Here is a 21,791-nt window from a genome sequence, read left to right on the forward strand (position 1 = left end):
AAAGTGCCGATACCAACAAATAAATCAAGGATTGGAGCAAAAAATAGGACTGACAAACCAGCCAATAAAACAAAAAAGACTGAAGAAAATAAAATAGATAAAGCAACAATTGGATAGACAGGAAGGTATCTTTGATAAGGAGATTAAACATGGGCAGACATTTGGAAAAATTGCCAGCATACGTTTGTACTGGGACTTAGACTGAACAAGAAAGATAAAGATGAGGAGTGTGGGAGGCAAGTAAAAAATGAATGAAAACACTAAAGAGAAGAAGAGATGATGAATAGAAAGAACTGCCTTTTAAACATTAAGGGAGTTTGTTGTAAGTTGATGGGGACAGAAATAAATTTAGATAGGAGAAATATTAGAATGTATATTTTAATAAAATAAACAAAAATAATAGATAGAAAGATTAGAAGTTTATAGACGTTAGGCTTTCTTAATACTGTTTATATAATATGAGGATCACCTAAGTTTGACAAATGTGATAAAGATTACTAAGATTTTTATTGTAATTTGGATTACTATGAATGATGCCCAGAACCAACACTGTCCACACACAATATGGATGTATATTAAAAAAAGTAATTTCCCAGTTAATTGAACTAATTACACTTAATTAATGAAAATATCAGTACAGTGGAACCCCGACATAAGAGCTGCTCTACTTAAGAGCAACTCGAGATAAGAGCTGGGAGGGGAGAGATATTTTTGTTCTACTTACAAGCCCAAATTCGAGATACAAGCGCCAAGGAGCTGTCTCCTGAAGCCAAACGTTAACTTCCGCGTTCGGCTTCAGGAGACAGCTGCGAAGCGGCGCGCGTGTTTTAAAAGGTTGCAGCCGGCCTGGGGGGCTCGGGGGGGTGCTTGCACTTTCTTTCTTGCTCTTTTTCTTTCTCTCTTTTACCTTCCCTTCCTCTATTTCTTCTTTTCTTTCTCCTTCCCACCTTCTTCCCTCCCTCCCTCCCTTCACTCATTCCTCTCTTACTCTCCCCTTTCATAAGTTTCCTTGCTTCCTTCCTCTGTTCCTGTCCCTTCCCTCTTTCCTTCCTTCCTTCCCACCCTCCGTCCATTCATTCACCCATTCCTCTCTTGACCGCTTAAAGCCGGTCCCTGGTGCAAAAAGGGTTGGGGACCTCTGTCCTACAGGATTGGGTGGCAGAGAAGTTGAACATATGTAAATTTAAAAGTTTAAGAAAGTTTACAAGTTAAGTGAAAGAAACTTCATTATTCATTTATATGTACATGTACATTTCTTCATTAAAAACATGTCTTTCTGCATAATTTAGACTAACTTTGTGAGTTTTTTGAGGGCTGGAACCAATTAAAATTATTTACATTAATTCCTATGGGGAAAAGTCGTTCGAGATAAGAGCTGCTCGACTTAAGAGCCCAGGTCCGGAACGAATTAAACTCGTATCTCGAGGTACCACTGTATATGCAAGGAATCCGATGGGTGCAAAACACGCTATGTGTAGTTATCTTGGAAATATATGGTTTTGATATAAAACCAAAATATGAATTCTTAATTATATTTGTTTCACATTTACAATAATTACATTCCAGGGATCCTTCACAAATGATAGGAAACAATGTGTTTTTAAAAACAAATACGATAATATGTAAGTGGAAGTATTGACTTTCTTTGGAAAGATACAGCTGTAGTTAGTTGGTTGGATGGATGGATGGATAGATAGATAGATAGATAGATAGATAGATAGATAGATAGATAGATAGAAAGAAATAATTCTTTGGAAGATATAGTTCTTTTCCATGTGTCTTTCAAAATATGTGTACTTATCTATGTTATATGTTATTGTGCATAAACATATACAGTACACAACAATTATAACTTGATAAAGATCAAATAATCAAAATGCAAACCAATGTCCTAGAACCATGATGGCAACCCATGGCACGCACACCAAAGATGGCTTGCAGCACACTCTCTATGGGCACACGAGCTATCTCCCCGGTTGAGCTCCAGGTCTCTGCTCTGCATGCCCGGGGATAGGGCACATGTGGGGGGCTTTTCACAAATGCACGGGGAGCGAGGTTCATGCGGGGTGCAGCACGTGCATGGGGAGGCGGCATGTGGGAGTTCACATGCATATGTGGGGGGGTATGTGTGCATACACAGAGCGGACAGCATACATGGGGGCCATTTGCACATTACATTTTGGGGGTTCGGGCATGCACACACGCATTTGGACAGGTCCGCTTTGGGCACCTGATTCGGAAAAGATTAGCCATCACTATCCTAGAATATTACCTCATGTGTGGCAGGTATTAATTTAAGAAAGTTTTTGCCACTACAGTGTTCCCTCGATTTTCACTGGTTCGAACTTCGCGGAACGTCTATACCACGGTTTTTAAAAAATATTAATTAAAAAATAGTTTACGGTTTCCCCCCCCTATACCATGGTTTTTTCCTCCCGATGATGTCATATGTCATTGCCAAACTTTCATCTGCCTTTAAAAAACATTTTTTAAAATAAACTTTAATAAATAAACATGGTGAGTAATAATCTAAATGGTTGCTAAGGGAATGGGAAATTGTAAATTTAGGAGTTTAAAGTGCTAAGGGAAGGCTTGGAATACTGTTCATAGCCAAAAATAGTGTATTTACTTCCGCATCTCTACTTTGCGGAAACTTGACTTTCGCAGGCGGTCTCGGAATGCATCTCCCGCGAAAATCAAGGGAACACTGTATAACAAACGTCAGGTTTGAAAGGATGATGAAAGAGAATAAAGATTACTCTGTGTGATTTCCTCCTTTAATGGCAAGTTAAGAAATAAGGAGACTTTGTATGTTAAAAATTAAAATTGTATATTCTGGAAACCAAGGGCCACTTTAAAGAGAAGATACATTCTGCAAATTAATCATTCTGCAATTGAACTCAAAATCCTTATCTTTGTAGATCTCTTATAGAAGTCAAGATAAACTTGTTTAAAAAATCTTATAGTAGCTGTGACTTAATTCTTAGTAGATTTATAATAAGATGTTTTAATTTGTTTAGAATTTTCAGTGCAGACAGAACTTTGTGATATTCATCAGGAATGGAAGCCCTCTTTTCTCAGCAATGAAGAATTCACTCAACTGATGTTGGAGGTGAAAATTGCAATTTTTACAAAACTTTGAATATGAATGGTTTTCTAAAGAAGTTTTCCTCTACAGATATGTTGAGTTCAACAGAGTTATCAGTGGTGGCTTGTGAATTGATCAGCATGTCTGGAATATTTTCAGTTTGGGAATATTTAATTGAAGAAATCTGATGGTATTCTGTAAGATGGGTATTTCAATCTGTAACTATAATTATTAATGGATCTCTGTAAAAGAAAAATGACTAGAAAGCCTTTATCTATGCATGTTAAGTAATTATATAAAATAATTGACAAGAAGATAAAACAAAATATAAACTATCATATTTTTTGAAGTATAAAATGCACCTGAGTATAAGACACACCTGGATTTCAGAGGTGGAAAACAAGAGAAAAAGTATTCTGAACAAAATGGTGTAGTAATATATTATTTAATAAAATGCCAGGGTAGCTGAATAATTTTTATAACCATGTACACTTTTTACAAACTTCAAACTTCACAGGTTTAAGACTAGTGGACTTCAACTTTCAAAATTTCTTCCAGTCATGCTAGCTGAGGAATGGGAAATTGAAGTTCACAAGTCTAAAACTTGCCAAGTTTGAATACCCTTGCACCCTTAATCCCTAACCCAGGGCTCTTCAAACAAGCTTTAAGACTAGTGGACTTCAACTCCCAGAATTCCTTCTCCAGTCATGCTAGATGGGGTAATTAGAAAGCAAATTTCATCCATTTTTTTGCAAAAATTGGGTGGGCAATGGGTCTGGGAAGCCTGCAAGAAGCTCCTGGGTGTAGGGGATAGTAAAAATGCCTCTGTTTTTGTGAAAAATGGGGTGGTTTTTGCCCATTTTTTCACAAAAACAGGCATTTTTGCTTTCCCCCAGTCTCCAGTAGTTCTCTGAGAGCTTCCCAGACCCTTTTGTCATCTCATTTTGGTGAAAAAACGGGCAAAACATTTGGCATGTTTTTCGCAAAAATTGAGCCATTTTTGCCATTTCCCAGCAGCCAGGAGCTCTCTGCAGGCTTCCCAGACCCTCTCTCCAAAAATGTGATGTGAGTGCGGGGCTTCAGGACAACAAAAATGGCTGCATTCGTGTATAAGAGGCACCGACATTTCCACCCTCTTTTGGGGAGGGAAAGATGCGCCTTATACTCCAAAAATACAGTACATGTAGTCCTCTGATTATGATAGCAATTAGGAAGGAATTTTCTGTCACAATGTAGTCATAATGCACAATTGTACATCACCACATTGACTATTTATAGGATATCTATGTGTTATATAGACCTTTTGGGGCAAGTAGGAATAAATATATGCTCCAAAGCACTCACATTTTAGCTTGAAGGAGTAGGCAGTTTATAATCCAGGTTTGGAAGTAAATTGTATACAGGCACATATAGTTTGCATGTATTTTTGATCATTTCATAAAATCTGACCAAAATCTCTTTTTCTTCATAGTCTTTAAAATCTACATGTCTGATTTCTATACCATATTCAGAGTCTACTGTAACATTGTTTGCATTTCTCAATGCCCATACAAACATCATTTTACTACCTCTTTTTACTACCTCTACCATCATTTTACCATCATTTTTCTTAGAGAATTACCATACTTTTTTCCCTATAGGCACTGGATGGGTTTGTTATAGCAGTCACCACTGATGGAAGCATCGTGTATGTTTCTGATAGCATCACACCTCTTCTTGGACACTTGCCAGTGAGTGGTTCAAATACATTCATTCTGTATTTAACTTAACCTGCATTAACACTCTCAAAAGACTCTTGAAAAGTCATAAATACTGTTAAGTGCTATCATTAAATATTATTTTTTGACCAATTTAAGAAAAACTAGCAGATGAAATATTGGACAGGAATTTGCCCTTTATGTGTGTGCGGTGTCATGATTCATGTAGCTTCATGTATCAGAATGCCATAATTCTGATTAAATCTCTTTGCTGTCCCCTCGTGACTATGTAGAATTTTGCAATCCTAATTTGGAAGCCCTTGAAAAGAGGCAACATTATGGAACTGTTGTTAGAAAGTTGTGTGACAGCTGAGGGTGTATGCAAGGATTTGGAAAAACTAAATATTCTATACTAGAAGCAAAAAAATGTGATGAAGGAGAGAAGCTGAGATCAGTAATTCTGACAATTAAATTACTAACGGCACAGACTATTCCAAGTGGATGAGAAACCAGAAATATGATTACACAGATATAAGATTTAGTGGAATATAAAATGAAAAATAAGGCAAGAATAAATACAGTAGAATTGCCCAGACTTGTTAGACTTGTCTCAGGAAAGTTAAAGTCCCAAATGACAGAAAAATCTTGAGGCAACTTAACAAAAACAGACTTCTTTGACTTTGATTCCATGCCGTGAAAAACAAAGGAAGACTTGGTGTGCCAATGTGTTAAATAAGATATATCAATTATCTCCCTTTTGGCTGTGCCTTCTCCCATTACTTTTCTATACAGGAAAAGTAAAAGTAAGAAGGAACTTACAGCCCAGAATAAGTAAGGAGATGCTACTTCAAGTTTCCAGGCACAGATGAATTATAATCCAGAGTGATAAAGGAACTTTCTGAAGTTATTAAGGATTTATGGAGCACAGGTGAGATGTGAGAAGATTGGATACAAGCAAATGTTCTTACTGTTCATTCAAGAATAAGAAAAGGACTTGGACGTCTGTTGTCAATATTAACCAGATTCAGAAAAGCTGCATCATTTCTGAAATTTAGGGAGACAAACACCTTGATCATGAAATCAAATTGTCCTTTGTTTGATTACTGCCTATATCAATATAAATAAATAAAAATGTAAATGTTTGTTTGTTCAAAATCTTAAATCTCCAAAAGTTCTTCACCAATTGCTTTGAAATTTTGACACAACATTGCATTTGAATACGCACATGTTTTTATATACCTATATTATATAGATGTCACATCTGTGACAGGTAGAAACATACAAGTGCTTAAAACAGGACCTTCTTCACCGATTGTTTTCAACTTTTGATACAACATTGCATTTGAATATGTGCTTGCCGTTTAGATCTACACACTGATTGCTTCTCTCATGGACAATTATATGTCGCATGTTCAACAGTCAGCAAACCAGACAAACCAGACTGAGCCACAGGAAGGGATGGGCGACTACAGCTAGTATAGGATAAAATAATAGATTTTATCCTAAACTAGCAGATTTGATATAAAATATTAAAAATTGTAATACTCTAAAAATGATAGCAAATAATGGGTATGCCTGTTTCCTATCTTTGTTTTAATATAGTTTTGTCATTTTACAGTCTGAAGTCATGGATCAAAATTTGTTAAAATTCCTCCCTGAACAAGAACATTCTGATATTTATAAAATATTATCCTCTCATATGCTTCTAATGGATACTGTTTCATCGGATTATCTAAAATGTGAGTGATTACAAAAAGTTTGTAAATAATTTTTTAAGTTGGCTTAAAATATTGTGATCAATGCAAAATGAAATAAGACAATAAAGAAAGAGTTTAAAAGTATCACTTTTAATTTTCAAATTAAAGAGACATGTAGGCAATATTCGCCCGTACAAGTTAACACAATTATTATAACTTAAAATGGAATTGATTTCAGCTATCATAATTCTAATCTTAGTGAAGAAAAATTTGTATAGTCATCAGAAATTAGACATGTTCATAAAATATTTTATGACTATATGTTGAATATCTCTAAGTATGTGATTTATTTCATAAAACAGTACTGAATAATGGGGAAAGTGTAGATCATAATCATAGATTTAAGTGTGCATGAGAAATATCTATTTATAGATCTGAACCTAGATTTATGCAGAACTTCATCAAAATTTTGAGATATGAATCTTGTGCATCACTGAATTCATTGGGGTTTTTTCTTTTGTGTACGGTAATTATATAACTCATAAGAAACTGTATAATGATTATTTTACTAATGCCTTGTAGCTTTTAAAAAAAATTTCAGGTAATGAGGATTTAGAATTTTACTGCCATCTTCTGCGAGGAAATCTGAATCAAAAGGATTTTCCAACATATGAATACATAAAATTTGTAGGAAACTTTCTATCATACAATCATGGTAAGAACTTTTCAGTTCTATAGGAAGAAATTATGACCGCATTTACATGGTGAAATATAATTCTAAAAAGAAACTATTTTAAAATGTTTAAAAATATTTAAAGATATTTATAAAGATGACTTTATAGATATTAATGACTTTATAGATTGTTCATGACTACGATATTACTGAGTTGCTGACATTCAATGCTTGGATTAAAAATGTTTTGGAGTTCAGCATTAACATTATTGGCACAACTAAGAATATTTTCTAAAATGCAATTAGAATTTCATAATTCAGACTGAAATATCTACATTTTGCTAAGGAAGCAAAAAATATTGAGCTTTATAGGAATTAATTCAAAATGCCTATGGTTATGACTGGAATTCACCCTGATGATCAAAAGAGATAGTCCATTGGGCACATGATCTTTCAGCAAACAGTATTTTCTACATGCTGTCCATGTCTCATTCCTCAAGGACATCTTTCTTTTATCTGCTTCAGACATATAACATTCTTTTAGCCATAATATTTTAAATGTGGGAAAAATGAGCAATTTCTCAGAATAACACATTAATTCACCTTGTTTGGGGAGCACTTTTGTTGTGTTCAGTTTTTTGAATCTTGGTGCAAATTCTCTCAACGTACATAAAATAAAATATACATTTGTCAAGAATCATGTGGTACAACACTTAATGATTGTCATAGGGGTCAAATAAGCAATAAAGAAGCAATATTAATGAAAATCTTAGGATATATGCAACAAGTTACAGTCATACAGTCAACATGGGAGGAAATGGGTGATAGGAATGATGAGAAAAACTAGTAGAATAGAAGTGCAGATTTAGTAGAAAGTCTGACAGTGTTGAGGGAATTATTTGTTTAGTAGAGTGATGGCGTTCGGGAAAAAACTGTTCTTGTGTCTAGTTGTCTTTGTGTGCAGTGCTCTGTAGCGACGTTTTGAGGGTAGGAGGGTAGGAGTAGCCCAATAAACATACAGTAGCTGAAAAACCCAAAGTAAGAAGGCCACAGATATAATACTTCTTGTTAAATTGCCTTCACCTAATTTACTTTATTTGTTTGTTTGTTTGTTTGTTTTGTCAAGTACTTATTGGTGGTATATTTATATACATGATACTAGGAACAAAGAAACAGTAGGATGGGGACGGAAGGCACTCTGGTGCACTTATGCAGTCCCTTTACTGACCTCTTAGGAATCGGGAGAGGTCAACAATTAATTATTGTTTATCTTGCATTCATTTACTTATTACAATGCACCAAAGGTGTGGCAGCACCTACCAGATTTAAAATAGCCAAGTTGGATAGATCAGTACTAGAACTGGTCAATACTAGAAATGGAAATCATTAATATAAGGGCTGTCGGCAAGATTGAGAAGTTAAAGAAGCATCCCAGAATAAGGCAAACAGTTCTCTACTGTTCCTGAGAAAGCAAGATGAACATGTCAGAACACTGAATATCAGAAGTCAAGTTCAGCTTGAGATACATTTTATTTTTAAGATATTAGATTTATCAACGTAGTTAGCACCAGAAGGATAATTTATTAGTTTTTCCTCCAGTTTATTTATTGACATCTTCATTTATTATTTACACAAAAAAATGTGATCTGTCTCTAATTATGTTGTATTAGCGTTAATTGGTAAAATATTGGCTTACTAATTTTAAATTGGTAAGAGAAAAGACTTGCTCATTTTAAAAGCTGCCCTTGAACATTTCAAAGTATGAGAAAATAAATTTCCTTTATGACTAGTTTAGTTTATGGTTAATTACTCATCATGATAGATGTCTATAAATGTGTCCTTCCTAGAGAATATATTAAAAGGGAAGACATGGGCATTTTTGAGACACATATCTCCTGAAACATTCCAGTTAGTCCTCAAAATTTAAAATGTGTTGAAAGAAAAAGTTGAAAGAATAATTTATCATTGGTAAGTTGGTGAAAGCTGAACTTTGTGGATTACATATGAAATAAATGAAACGTTCAACTTCTATCATTTTATATTTATTTATATTGTATTTATATTGTTGTGGTAAGCATTTCTGAGTCCTTTGGGAGTGGGTGGCATAGAAGTCGAATGAATGAATGAATGAATGAATGAACGAACAAACAAACAAACAAATTTCCCAATCAAGCCCCCAAGATAAAACAGGGAGTTTAGAAATGATCCAAACAGGGCCATCTCATAGTGTTGTTGGAATAGCAAATTAGCCCCTTTCCAATGTATCACAGGTACAGGTATGACGGTCTTGGTATATTCGGGTTTCTTCCCGTGTAGGATTTAGAAATTTCTGGCGACGTTTCGACGAGGTCCTACTTGTCATCTTCAGGCTGGTGTTTCTGTCCTTGTTCACCCTAGAACAAGGACAGAAACACCAGCCTGAAGATGACGAGTGGGACCTCGTGGAAGGCACTCTAGTGCAGCAGTACTATTCTGATTCGGTTGACATTTTCATATCTGAATCTCACCTTTCCTGTCCACGTTAGAAGACATGTGGAATTTACTATACAGTGATCCCCCGGTTATTGCGTCCCCGACCATTGCGAACAGGCTAATTTGCGATTTTTCAACCCGGAAGTCAAAACACCATCTGCGCATGCGTGCCCTTTTTTCTATGGGCACGCATGCATAGATGGCGCCGGGCAGATCAGCTGCTGGGCGGCTTCCCTGGGTCTTCCCCCTCTTGCTGGCGGGAGGGCGAAGCCCCCCCAGCACCCGCTCGCCTGCCGTTCGCCCGGCCACCCGCCGTTCGCCGCTCGCCCGCCCTTCGCCCTTCGCCCGGGAAGTTCGCCAGGAGTCAGCGGAGAAGCGGCGCGCCTGTTTTAAAACGATCGGAGACGGCCTGGGAGGGCTTTCCAGCAACCCCCGAGCCCCCAACCCGGGCTCGGGGGTTGCTGGAAAGCCCTCCCAGGCCGGCTCCGATCGTTTTAAAACAGGCGCGCCGCTTCTCCACTGACTCCTAAAGCGGGGAAGTTCGCCAGGAGTCAGCGGAGAAGCGGCGCGCCTGTTTTAAAACGATCGGAGCCGGCCTGGGAGGGCTTTCCAGCAACCCCCGAGCCCAGGTTGGGGGCTCGGGGGTTGCTGGAAAGCCCTCCCAGGCCGGCTCCGATCGTTTTAAAACAGGTGCGCCGCTTCTCCGCTGACTCCTAAAGCGGGGAAGTTCGCCAGGAGTCAGCGGAGAAGCGGCGCGCCTGTTTTAAAACGATCGGAGCCGGCCTGGGGGATCGAAGCCGGCCTGGGGGGGCTTTCCCTTTCAGGGCGGGCGAGCGGCGGGCGCGGCAGCAGCGAGGAGTTTGCGTGGGCGGCGGGGAAACCCCAATCTTCGCCTCCTCGCTGCTGGGAAGTAAAAACACCATCTGCGCATGCGCAGATGGTGTTTTTACTTCCGCAGCGCTACTTCGCGAAAACCCGCTCGTTGCGGGGGGTCCTGGAACGGAACCCCCGCAATGATCGGGGGATCACTGTATTACCACATGGCCTAGATTTCTTACACATATTTGTATGTACGTACATGCAGCCAGAAAAGTACATTCAGATATAATGATGTGGGATGTTCCATATTAGTACATTTCATGTGTATAAAAGAGCTAACTAAAGCAAATTTGCCAGAAAGACATAACTTTTTGTCTTCTAATTTTCTTATCTAGTGCCTCTAACTGACTGTCACAGCTCTGAAGACGCTGTTCCTAGGGGTTACAGAACCCCACAAGGAAAACAAATCTGCTTTGTTGCTACTGTCCGGCTGGCCACCCCTCAGTTTTTAAAGGCAAGTTTGTCTGTCTTAGAATCTTTCCAATAACAGTGGTCCTGCTGATATCTAGGATGGTGCATGCCTTGGAAATGATTGAGAAGAAATACTCCTGATAATTTCTAATGAGAGAATTAGCTCAGCACTTCTTTCTTTCATTAAAGCAGCCTGAAAGATGCAGCAAAATTTTGAAAGTTATTTTTAATGTTACTAGCTAGGAATTCTGTAATAGTTTTTGTAGTACCAGCCTCCCTACAGAAAACCAAACCAAAGAAGGCTGATATATATGCTCCTGAATGGAAATAAGTACAAATATGGAAAGTGTTAAAAATAAATCAAGTTATTACCTGCAGATACTATTTCCAATCAAATTGTGAATATTTTTTTAAAAAAATGTTTTTAAATTATTAGATTTGTCATGAATTGTGTTATTGCTGTTGTGAGCTGCTCCAAGTCTACGGAGAGGGGCGACATACAAATCTAATTAATAATAATAATAATAATAATAATAATAATAATAATAATAATAATAATAATAATAATAATTGTTCAGATTTTTCTCTTGGAGATCAATTTTCTCTTACATATGTTACTGCAATTAATTAGGTCTTTTGTCCAATATTTTTTGCATGTACAGGCAAAACCAGAAAATAATTCTGATTATGATTAAGTCTGAAAAGAAAACTTTTAAAAGTTTTTTTTAATGCAATACATTAATTATGCCAAAACACAGGATCTAATTATTAAGGAATAAGACTTCTGTTGGAGAATGATCTTTACTCGGTGGTATTCAGCCAGTTCAGACTGGTTCAGGTGAACCAATAGTATTATTATTATCATCATCATTATTATTATTGTTATTATTATTATTATTATTATTATTATTATTATTATTAATTGGATTTGTATGCCGCCCCTCTCCGTAGACTCGGGGCGGCTAGTAGCAACTTGTCTCTATGCTGTTCTATTCAGTCATGTTTACAAGCTGTGTGCATGCGCGCAGGCCATGAACGCAAGCAAGGAGAACGCAAAGAAGACTGTGTGCATGCCTGAAAGGCGTGCAAGCAACTGAAGTGAGTGTGAGTTTCCTCACACTCACATTTTTGGTGCTAGGCGAACTGGTGAGGAAATTATGTGAATTTCAATTCTGGTCATAATGTATAGTAAGACATTTTTCATACATTCAGTCAACCGTTTTAATTTTAACTGAGTTAAGTTGTATACCATAAAAGAGAAGGGATTGTGTCAGTATTTATCTTCTACAGTGTCTGCTAGGTTGTGAGGGGGTAAGTGCTTAAGTTAAACATATCTGGCAGGATGTAAACATAATAATAATAATAATAATAATAATAATAATAATAATAATAATAATAATAATAATTTATTGGATTTGTATGCTGCCCCTCTCTGCAGACTCGGGGCGGCTAACAACAATAATAAACACAACATGTACAATCCAATAATAAAAACAACTCAAAATCCCTATTATAAAACCAAACATACACACAAACACCATGCATAACTTGTAATGGCCTAGGGGGAAGAGCTATCTCAACTCCCCCATGCCTGGCGGTATAAATGAGTCTTGAGTAGTTTACGAAAGATAGGGAGGGTGGGGGCAGTTCTAATCTCGGGGGGGAGTTGGTTCCAGAGGGCCGGGGCCGCCACAGAGAAGGCTCTTCCCCTGGGGCCCGCCAAACGACATTGTTTAGTCAACGGGACCCGGAGAAGGCCAACTCTGTGGGACCTTATCGGTCGCTGGGACTCGTGCGGTTCCGGAGGTAATCTGGTCCAAATGCAAACCTAGAATACCTTACAAAGGGATTTGATCTTCTTTTCTTGCTCTTGCTCTTTATTCCCAGCAATATCTAACATATAATATTGACATTATGTCAATAATTACATTTGTCTTCTTTTGAAAAATCATAAAGCATCATATAATCTCTACAAATAAACACATTTTTCATCAATTAAAACCAATAAACCAGACAGAGTAACTAGAATTTTTAAACTATATATACACAGGTATTTATTTGTTTGTCTGTCTGTCTGTCTGTCTGTCTGTCTGTCTATCTATTTATTCATTTATTTATTAGATTTGTATGCCGCCCCTCTCTGTAGACTCAGGGCGGCTAACAACAATAATAAAACAACATATAACCAATCTAATATTTAAAATAACTAAAAACACTTATTAAAAATCAAACATACACACAAATATACCATGCATAAATTGTATAGGCCTGGGGCGAAGAAATATCTCAATTCCCCCATGCCTGACGACATAAGTGGGTTTTAAGGAGCTTACGAAAGGCAAGGAGGATGGGGGCAATTCTGATCTCTGGGGGGAGCTGGTTCCACAGGGTCGGGGCTGCCACAGAGAAGGCTCTTCCCCTGGGTCCTGCCAAACAACATTGTTTAGTCGACGGGACCCGGAGAAGGCCAACTCTGTGGGACCTAACTGGTTGCTGGGATTCGTGCGGCAGAAGGTGGTCCCGTAGTTGTTTTTTTTAGACTTTTATTTTCATTCTTTCCTGTGCTTTAATGAATGGATGGAATGGGGTGGAATGCTACTTAACAGAATTTCATTGTAATGTAGGAAATGTGCATAGTTGAAGAATCTTTAGAAGAATTCACTTCAAGACACAGTTTGGAATGGAAATTTTTATTTCTGGATCACAGGTTAGTATTAACAGTGCCTCCTCCCCTAAATCAAACATTTGTTAGTTAACATTAATTAATTTTTATAATTTTTGAAGTACACAATGCATATTGAACAAGCTATTTGTATGTGTTGATATAAAGTGGTATATACTGTATATTGTAAGAAAATAAAACCAATGCAGTTACATTGAACTTTTAGTCAGACAATATGCAGAATATAGATACATACTGTATTCCAAAAGTTCATGCAGAAACTAGAATCAAGAAAAATTTTAAAACAATATATTATATTCATAAAGATGTATTTTCTTAAATAAACAAAAAAATCACATTGAATCTAATTTTCCAAGGTAATGTAATTAGAAGTATATGCCACTTAACCTTACTCATATAAATAACCTTTCTTTCAAAACCTGTTCTTCAGAATTGGGCAACCTCCAAAATTGTATTCTTTTGTTTATTTTGAACATTTATAAGGTTGCCAACTGAGTAGTAGAAAATGATGCAAAAGATTTGCCAGAGGAAGGCAGATTATTAAAAAAATTAGCTCCCACTTTAATTTTCATTAATTACAGCTTTTAGTTTTGACCCAGGTAGATAACTACTGCATAGTCTTGATAATGGAAGCATTAATTTATATGTATTCTGTTTCTAATTAGTTATGTCTGTCTTTTAGAATATGGTAGTCTAAAAATTGTATATGAGATTGTTATCTGCACTCTTAATGTTCAGTTATTAAATCAACAACCATAGCCAAAAAAACCCTACCACGTTTCCTTGTCTTTCAATTTGTGATATCAAATTATACATATAGTTAGGATATAATATTCTTCCTTTATCCTTAATTAAAAAGGATCTTCATTTAAAAGACTTTAAGTCATGGCTATCAGATTCTATCAGTACTTTCCCCAATCTATTGCAGTAGTATTGCCTAAAACTATTGACATTATTTTTTCCTTATCATTATATTTTTCTTTTTAAAATTCAACCTGGAATTTAGTTTTCGTTTGAAACCAGTCTTGTAGCTTGTTTTGCTGCCAGTCATAAATTAGTTAACTTTTTTCCACTGATTTTGCTTTTAACTCCTCTACTTTGTTTCCTTATTCTAATACTTTAAAATAGTTTGGTAAGATTTTTGCAAGGAATTTGTATACAGTGTTCCCTCGATTTTCGCCGGTTCGAACTTCGCGAAACGTCTATACCACGGTTTTTCAAAAATATTAATTAAAAAATACTTCGCGTTTTTTCCCCCTGTACCACAGTTTTTCCCACCCAATGACGTCATATGTCATTGCCAAACTTTTGTCTGCCTTTAAAAAACATTTTTTTAAATAAACTTTAATAAATAAACATGGTGAGTAATAATCTAAATGGTTGCTAAGGGAATGGGAAATTGTAATTTAGGGGTTTAAAGTGTTAAGGGAAGGCTTGGGATACTGTTCATAGTCAAAAATAGTGTATTTACTTCCGCATCTCCACTTCGCGGAAATTCGACTTTCGCGGGCGGTCTCGGAACGCATCCCCCGCGAAAATCGAGGGAACACTGTATATGCTTCCTGTCTTCTGGTGGTATACAGCAGTAACACACCTGTCCCTTTGTGTCAGTTGTGTTTCTGTATCAGCGGGTTGCTCCTGCTTTGGCCCATTTCTGTGAACCAGTAGCAGCGGTGGCGGGAGGCTTTGCCCACCTACCCGGGATGCTTCTGTGCATGTGCAGAAGCATTGTGCATGCACACAAGCATGTATATGAACTAATTTAGAACCCAGTAATGTTCTGTATTTTGGAATTTTCTCTATTGGACCATAGGACTCAAATACTGTTCTTCATATTTGCAATACTCAAACAAAATTATTTATCTTAATACAGAGCTCCACCAATTATAGGATATTTGCCTTTTGAAGTGCTGGGAACCTCTGGCTATGATTACTATCATATAGATGACCTACAGCTCTTGGCACGATGTCATGAACACTGTGAGTATTGTTTTCCTGTGGGCATGAGAATCCAAGGAGACAGCTGTTGCCCTGTGTTGTATTAAAAATGAAAACCAGGTGGTGAGCTGATATCAGTGTAAACCTGTATTCTAGGAAACTTTACATAACATTTACAACATTATGCAGATATTAAATATCTGTAATTTGGAATTTAATGAGTATTGTTGAAAAAATAATTATGGCATTTAAGACAATTGATTGAGATAATGTGAGTTAAATTTGGCTACACTTTATTCTTCATTTGTTTCATTAAATCTCAGAAGTAATAAGCATAAAATAGTACAGATATAACACTCGGCAATTACTGATTAGCAAAACCTCAAATGTAGAAAAGTGAACATGATCCATTCCATGTAATATTAATCTTTGAGCTAAGGGACAGGTGGGGACCAAAGGTGAGTGAGCTGCCCTAAAAGCTGCCCTAAAATTAACTGCTGTAAAAGGACACGTCATGCTCCCACACCAGAGGTGCTACCCTGGGCATATACCCTGGACAACAGCTCCAACAGACTGGCCAAACCAGGTTGAGAGTAACCGTTGAATCATTAACCTTAGGTGAAATAGGGACTTGTCTATCCCGAGCATGTGAAGTCAGATTCCGGCGGACTGAGCGGATGAAATCTACTAGATTAGAACAACGGTCATGAAGGCGTTTTCTGCAAGTGATGTAGTACGCTAGGAGTATGGCAAGACACGAAAGACACCCAGGTCAACCACTGCGGCCAGACCATCTCCAACTGTCTTGACTCTTGTCCTCCTATTGGAGGAAGATGGAATTCGGGAAGAGAGAGTGAGGCACACCTCTCCCTCACTTTAATTCAATTCATGCATAGGTCTTGACACTCGTCCCCCAAGATATCAAGGTCCTCTTCACAAATGGTGGATGAACATCATTAATCCTAAATCTGCAAGTCAGACTTAAGCCAATTGGTCTATATTATCTATTTGTGCAAAATTCAGTTTAAAACATTTCCGTTTGACAGGTTAGATTTATGTTTCATTCTCTTTGTTAGAAAGGAAACTAAAGGCCCAATTACTTCTCATTTAATAAATCACAGACATCAGCATGCAAGCAGTTTTCCTTTTACTGCTGCCAGATTATCAAATTTTGCTTATATTCTCAAAGCAGAAGGAAATATGAAATAATAGTACAATAATAACAAATATATAATATAAATTATATCAATATAAACCCAGCTATTCTCAAAGAGTACAATTGAACAAATAGTTTGCACATTTTGCACACTTATAATGCAATTAAATTATAGTATTAGTTATATAGGATTTTTATTCAATAGGGTAATATGCTGGAGATAGAAATCCATAAGCATATCATACTTAAAATGTTCCTATCAGCTTGATAATCAATATAATATTTTCCATGGCAACTCTGGTAATGATAGACTCTGAGGAGGATGAGTCAGGCCCATCTTGGTACCCTGGGCCAGTGGTGTTGCCAGTTGATGGAGAGAGTGAGAGTGAGGGAGAAATAGATCTGGATGAACTTGAAGGATCACCAGAGGTGGCAGATATGCCAATAAAAGTAGTCTGACTTAGAGGAAGAAGAGGAAGATCTGGAGCCTTTGCTAGATGCCCATGTTAGAAGATTAAGAAAAAGGCATGAATACTTGTATGGAAAAAGGAAGTATTGTAGTCTGTAGTTGGTTGACTCTAGGGAATTGTTGACCACTTCCTATAGGTATTTAAGGGTAGCATATGGATAATTCGGGGTGGAGTTACAACATTTTACAATGGAGTTGGATGATGATTGAGGTCTCAGCTAGGTTATGCTAGTCACCTGTTACTTTCCTGCTAAAAATCCTTGGAGAAAGAGTGCTCTGTATGCTGAGAGGCTGGGAAGCTGTAATTAGTAAGTCTGTGAAACTGTAGAATTCTTATCTCCTGAAAGGAATGCACCAGTAGCTTTGATCTTTGGCAGCAGCCTCACCGCGGAACTGTTATATCTTAATTATCCTCTCTGAGAAACTTGCCAAGATTATATGCATGCATGACTTTGGCTTGTAAAAATGGGACTTGATATATAAAAAGACTGATTTGAAAATATCAGTGAGTAGATTCCTCCTTTGTTTTCAAGCATTGTAGGCCAGGATAGAACACATGGTTATTCATGTAATCAAATGGATTTATGTATTTTAAATTTTAAGATTTTATACATTATTTCACTGTTAGCAAGGTAATTCTTGTATTCTTAGAGAAATTTGAGAGTGCTAGGGAATTCAAAACTCTCCCAGAATAATTTTTAACTGACATATTTGAAATATTTTTGCAAATTTTCTATCTATCCACCAATAGTAATGCAATTTGGCAAAGGGAAATCTTGCTACTATCGATTTCTGACCAAAGGACAGCAATGGATCTGGCTACAGACGCATTACTATATCACCTACCACCAATGGAACTCAAAACCGGAATTCATTGTATGCACTCATACAGTTGTGAGGTATGATAAATCAATTAACATGCTATCAGGAAAGCTCTTGTTGTATAGAAAAGTGTGAAGATCTATCTTAAGGGCCATTCAAAATACAATAAAGGCTGCCTCTCTCTCTCTCTAAATCACTGGTATCAAACTCGCCACGTCACGTTGCAGTCACGTGACATTTTTCGACATTTTCCCCATTTGCAGAGTTGTGGTGGGCGTGGCCTGTGCACAATGCATCTGACCTGTGGCCCACTAGTTTGACACCCCTGCTCTAAATGGGATGGAAAACTGCAAACAATACTTTGAGTTTTCAGGAATTATAAATAAACTTAATAATTTACTTTAATAAGTTATTCATTATTATATTTTATGTTACTTTAAAGTTATGATTTATTTTACATTTATTAAATAATGAGATATTTGGTTTCTCTATGGTAATGATAGAAATGAAAAAGTTAAAAGTGGTGTATCTACGAAATACTTTAAAAAATTCTGAGAGTAGGCAGAGAAATGATTATTTATTTAGGAATGTAACACATTATGTCTTTTCAGTGTCCAGGTAAAATAGCTAGATGAGGATAACCTTGTTGATTGCATTGAAAGTGGGGTGATACCGGAAATAAATCTGGCTGGGCTCAAAATAGAGAATAAAAATGGGAATTCTAATGTTTATTATGAACTAAGCATAGTTACATGTTAACTGGCTTCCAAAGAAAATCTCAAAATTAAATCTTACTGTACACTTTTTGGAAAGTAGAGCAACTTGGTAGTTTATATACAGTAATACATTTTGGAGCAGCCTGCTGTAGAAATATGGCTAGTGACGGCAGAAAAAACCCATGTCATCAAATTTTATGTACTGTATTAGTTATATGTGTTTATGAAACTTGTAATTATGGATCTAAAGAACCAGTTATGATCTCCAAAGTATGTTCTTTGTCTGAAGTGAAGTTCTATGAAAGTATATGCTATGATTAGAGACAATATTTTTTCTTTTTTAACAATTTTTTTCATTTTTTCTCTCCACACATTAAGTATTTACATCACCATACACTTGTTTTATGTTGCATATATGGATAAACGTATTGTAGATATTAAACGTAACCCATTATACATGTTTGAATTAGATAAACTTTATATTTTAATTACATAATACATTTAGGTTTCATGTCGTATATAATTAATTACATGCTTTTAAGCTTGAAAATGATAGAATGGATATAATTCTCTATGGAAAATTATAATGTTCAATCAGTTATGCAGATGTTCGAGTGGAAAAGCAACAGAATATGATTTTAGAAGATGCACCTACAGATATCATCTCTTCGGTATTAAAGGTATAATAGAATGCCTTCCTTTTTCCATTCTTTTCATTAGCAGTTATAAAGTATTTGGACTGGATTAATGTGAATGTATGTGTACACACACACTCTCTCACACACACACGCACAGACAAAATTTTTCTCCAATGTTTTGGCCCAAATGTTTTTGATTTTAACACTCAAATATTAGGTAGTTTTTGAATTATATTGTATTATATTTGGTGGTGTGATGAATCAGCGATTAAGATGCTATTTATTTATTTATTTATTTATTTATTTATTTATTTATTTATTTATTTATTTATTTATTTATTTATTTATTTATTTATTTATTTATTTATTTATTTATTTATTTATTTATTTATTTATTTATTTATTTATTTATTTATTTATTTATTTATTTAGATTTGTATGCCGCCCCTCTCCGCAGACTCGGGGCGGCTCACAACATAACACAACAATTTGTAACAAATCTAAATATAATTTAAAATATTTAAAAGAACCCCATTTTGCTAACAAACACACACTCAAACATACGATACATAACTTGTACATGCCCGGGGGAGGTGTTTCAGTTCCCCCATGCCTGACGACAAAGGTGGGTTTTAAGGAGTTTACGGAAGGCAGGAAGAGTAGGGGCAGTTCTAATCTCTGGGGGGAGTTGGTTCCAGAGGGTTGGGGCCGCCACAGAGAAGGCTCTTCCCCTGGGGCCCGCCAACCGACATTGTTTAGTTGACGGGACCCGGAGAAGGCCCACTCTGTGGGACCTAATCGGTCGCTGGGATTCGTGCGGCAGAAGGCGGTCTCGGAGGTATTCTGGTCCAGTGCCATGAAGGGCTTTAAAGGTCATAACCAACACTTTGAATTGTGACCGGAAATTGATCGGCAGCCAATGCAGACTGCGGAGTGATGGTGAAACATGGGCATACCTAGGTAAGCCCATGACCACTCTCGCAGCTGCATTCTGCACGATCTGAAGTTTCCGAACACTTTTCAAAGGTAGCCCCATGTAGAGAGCATTACAGTAGTCGAACCTCGAGGTGATGAGTGACTGTGAGCATGAGTCCCGGTCCAGATAGGGCCGCAACTGGTGCACCAGGCGAACCTGGGCAAACGCCCCCCTCACCACAGCTGAAAGATGGTTCTCTAATGTGAGCTGTGGATCGAGGAGGACGCCCAAGTTGCGGACCCTCTCCGAGGGGGTCAATGATTTCCCCCCCCAGGGTAGTGGACGGACAGATGGGATTGTCCTTGGGAGGCAAAACCCACAGCCACTCTGTCTTATCCGGGTTGAGTTTGAGTCTGTTGACACCCATCCAGGCCCCAACAGCCTCCAGACACCGGCACATCACTTCCACTGCTTCGTTGACTGGACATGGGGTGGAGATGTAAAGCTGGGTATCATCAGCGTACTGATGATACCTCACCCCATGCCCTTGGATGATCTCACCCAGCGGTTTCATGTAGATATTAAATAGCAGGGGGGAGAGGACCGACCCCTGAGGCACCCCACAAGGGAGAGACCTCGGAGTCGACCTCTGACCCTCCACTAACACCGACTGCGACCGACCGGAGAGGTAGGAGGAGAACCACTGGAGAACAGTGCCTCCCACCCCCAACCCCTCCAGCCGGTGCAGAAGGATACCATGGTCGATGGTATCGAAAGCCGCTGAGAGGTCAAGAAGCACCAGGACAGAGGATAAACCCCTGTCCCGGGCCCGCCAGAGATCATCCATCAACGTGACCAAAGCAGTTTCCGTGCTGTAACCGGGCCTGAAACCCGACTGCTGGGGACCTAGATAATCGGCTTCTTCCAAGGACCGTTGGAGTTGGAGTGCCACCACCTTCTCAACAACCTTCCCCATAAAGGGAAGGTTGGAGACTGGACGATAGTTGTTAAGTACGGCTAGGCCCAGGGAAGGCTTCTTGAGGAGGGGGTGCACGAGCGCTTCTTTATAGAGTGTTGGAAAAACTCCCCTCCCCAAGGAAGCGTTGGTAATCTCCTGGACCCAGCTCCGTGTTACCTCCCTGCTGGCCAAGACCAACCAGGAGAGACACGGATCCAGTAGACAGGTGGCGGAACTCACAGCTCCAATGGCCTTGTCCACTTCATCAGGTGTCACCAGATCAAACTCTTCCCAGACAGGTGGACAAGTACGTCCCCAGTCACCTCGACTGACTCGTTGTCAGTCAACTCTGTTTTCCAATTGGAGTCGAGGTCGGCCCGGATCTGGGCAATTTTATCAGCGAAAAATGTGTTAAAATCCTCGGCACTGCTCTGCAAGGGCTCCCCAACTCCCCCCTGGTTGAGAAGGGAGCGGGTCACCCTAAACAGAGCGGCCGGGCGGGATTCCGCTGATGCAATCAAGGCGGCATGGTACGCGCATCTTGCCGCCTTGAGCGCCACTTTGTAAGTCTTAATAAA

The 21,791-nt window shown here is 37.9% G+C and overlaps 1 protein-coding gene across 1 annotated transcript in view; it reads left to right on the forward strand.

The window, feature by feature from the left end:
- The window catches only part of NPAS2 (neuronal PAS domain protein 2), an 86,375-nt gene that overhangs the window by 43,417 nt on the left and 21,167 nt on the right, over positions 1 to 21,791 (forward strand). Inside the window, exons 4-12 of the mRNA XM_070751011.1 lie at positions 3,021 to 3,112; positions 4,729 to 4,818; positions 6,404 to 6,524; positions 7,084 to 7,197; positions 10,842 to 10,960; positions 13,542 to 13,624; positions 15,474 to 15,580; positions 17,915 to 18,062; positions 19,300 to 19,381. Of these exons, the coding sequence (XP_070607112.1) occupies positions 3,021 to 3,112; positions 4,729 to 4,818; positions 6,404 to 6,524; positions 7,084 to 7,197; positions 10,842 to 10,960; positions 13,542 to 13,624; positions 15,474 to 15,580; positions 17,915 to 18,062; positions 19,300 to 19,381 (956 nt within the window). The remainder of the gene's footprint in view (positions 1 to 3,020; positions 3,113 to 4,728; positions 4,819 to 6,403; positions 6,525 to 7,083; positions 7,198 to 10,841; positions 10,961 to 13,541; positions 13,625 to 15,473; positions 15,581 to 17,914; positions 18,063 to 19,299; positions 19,382 to 21,791) is intronic.

The sequence above is a fragment of the Erythrolamprus reginae genome, chromosome 4 (assembly GCF_031021105.1).
Source record: "Erythrolamprus reginae isolate rEryReg1 chromosome 4, rEryReg1.hap1, whole genome shotgun sequence".
Lineage (NCBI taxonomy): Eukaryota > Metazoa > Chordata > Lepidosauria > Squamata > Dipsadidae > Erythrolamprus > Erythrolamprus reginae.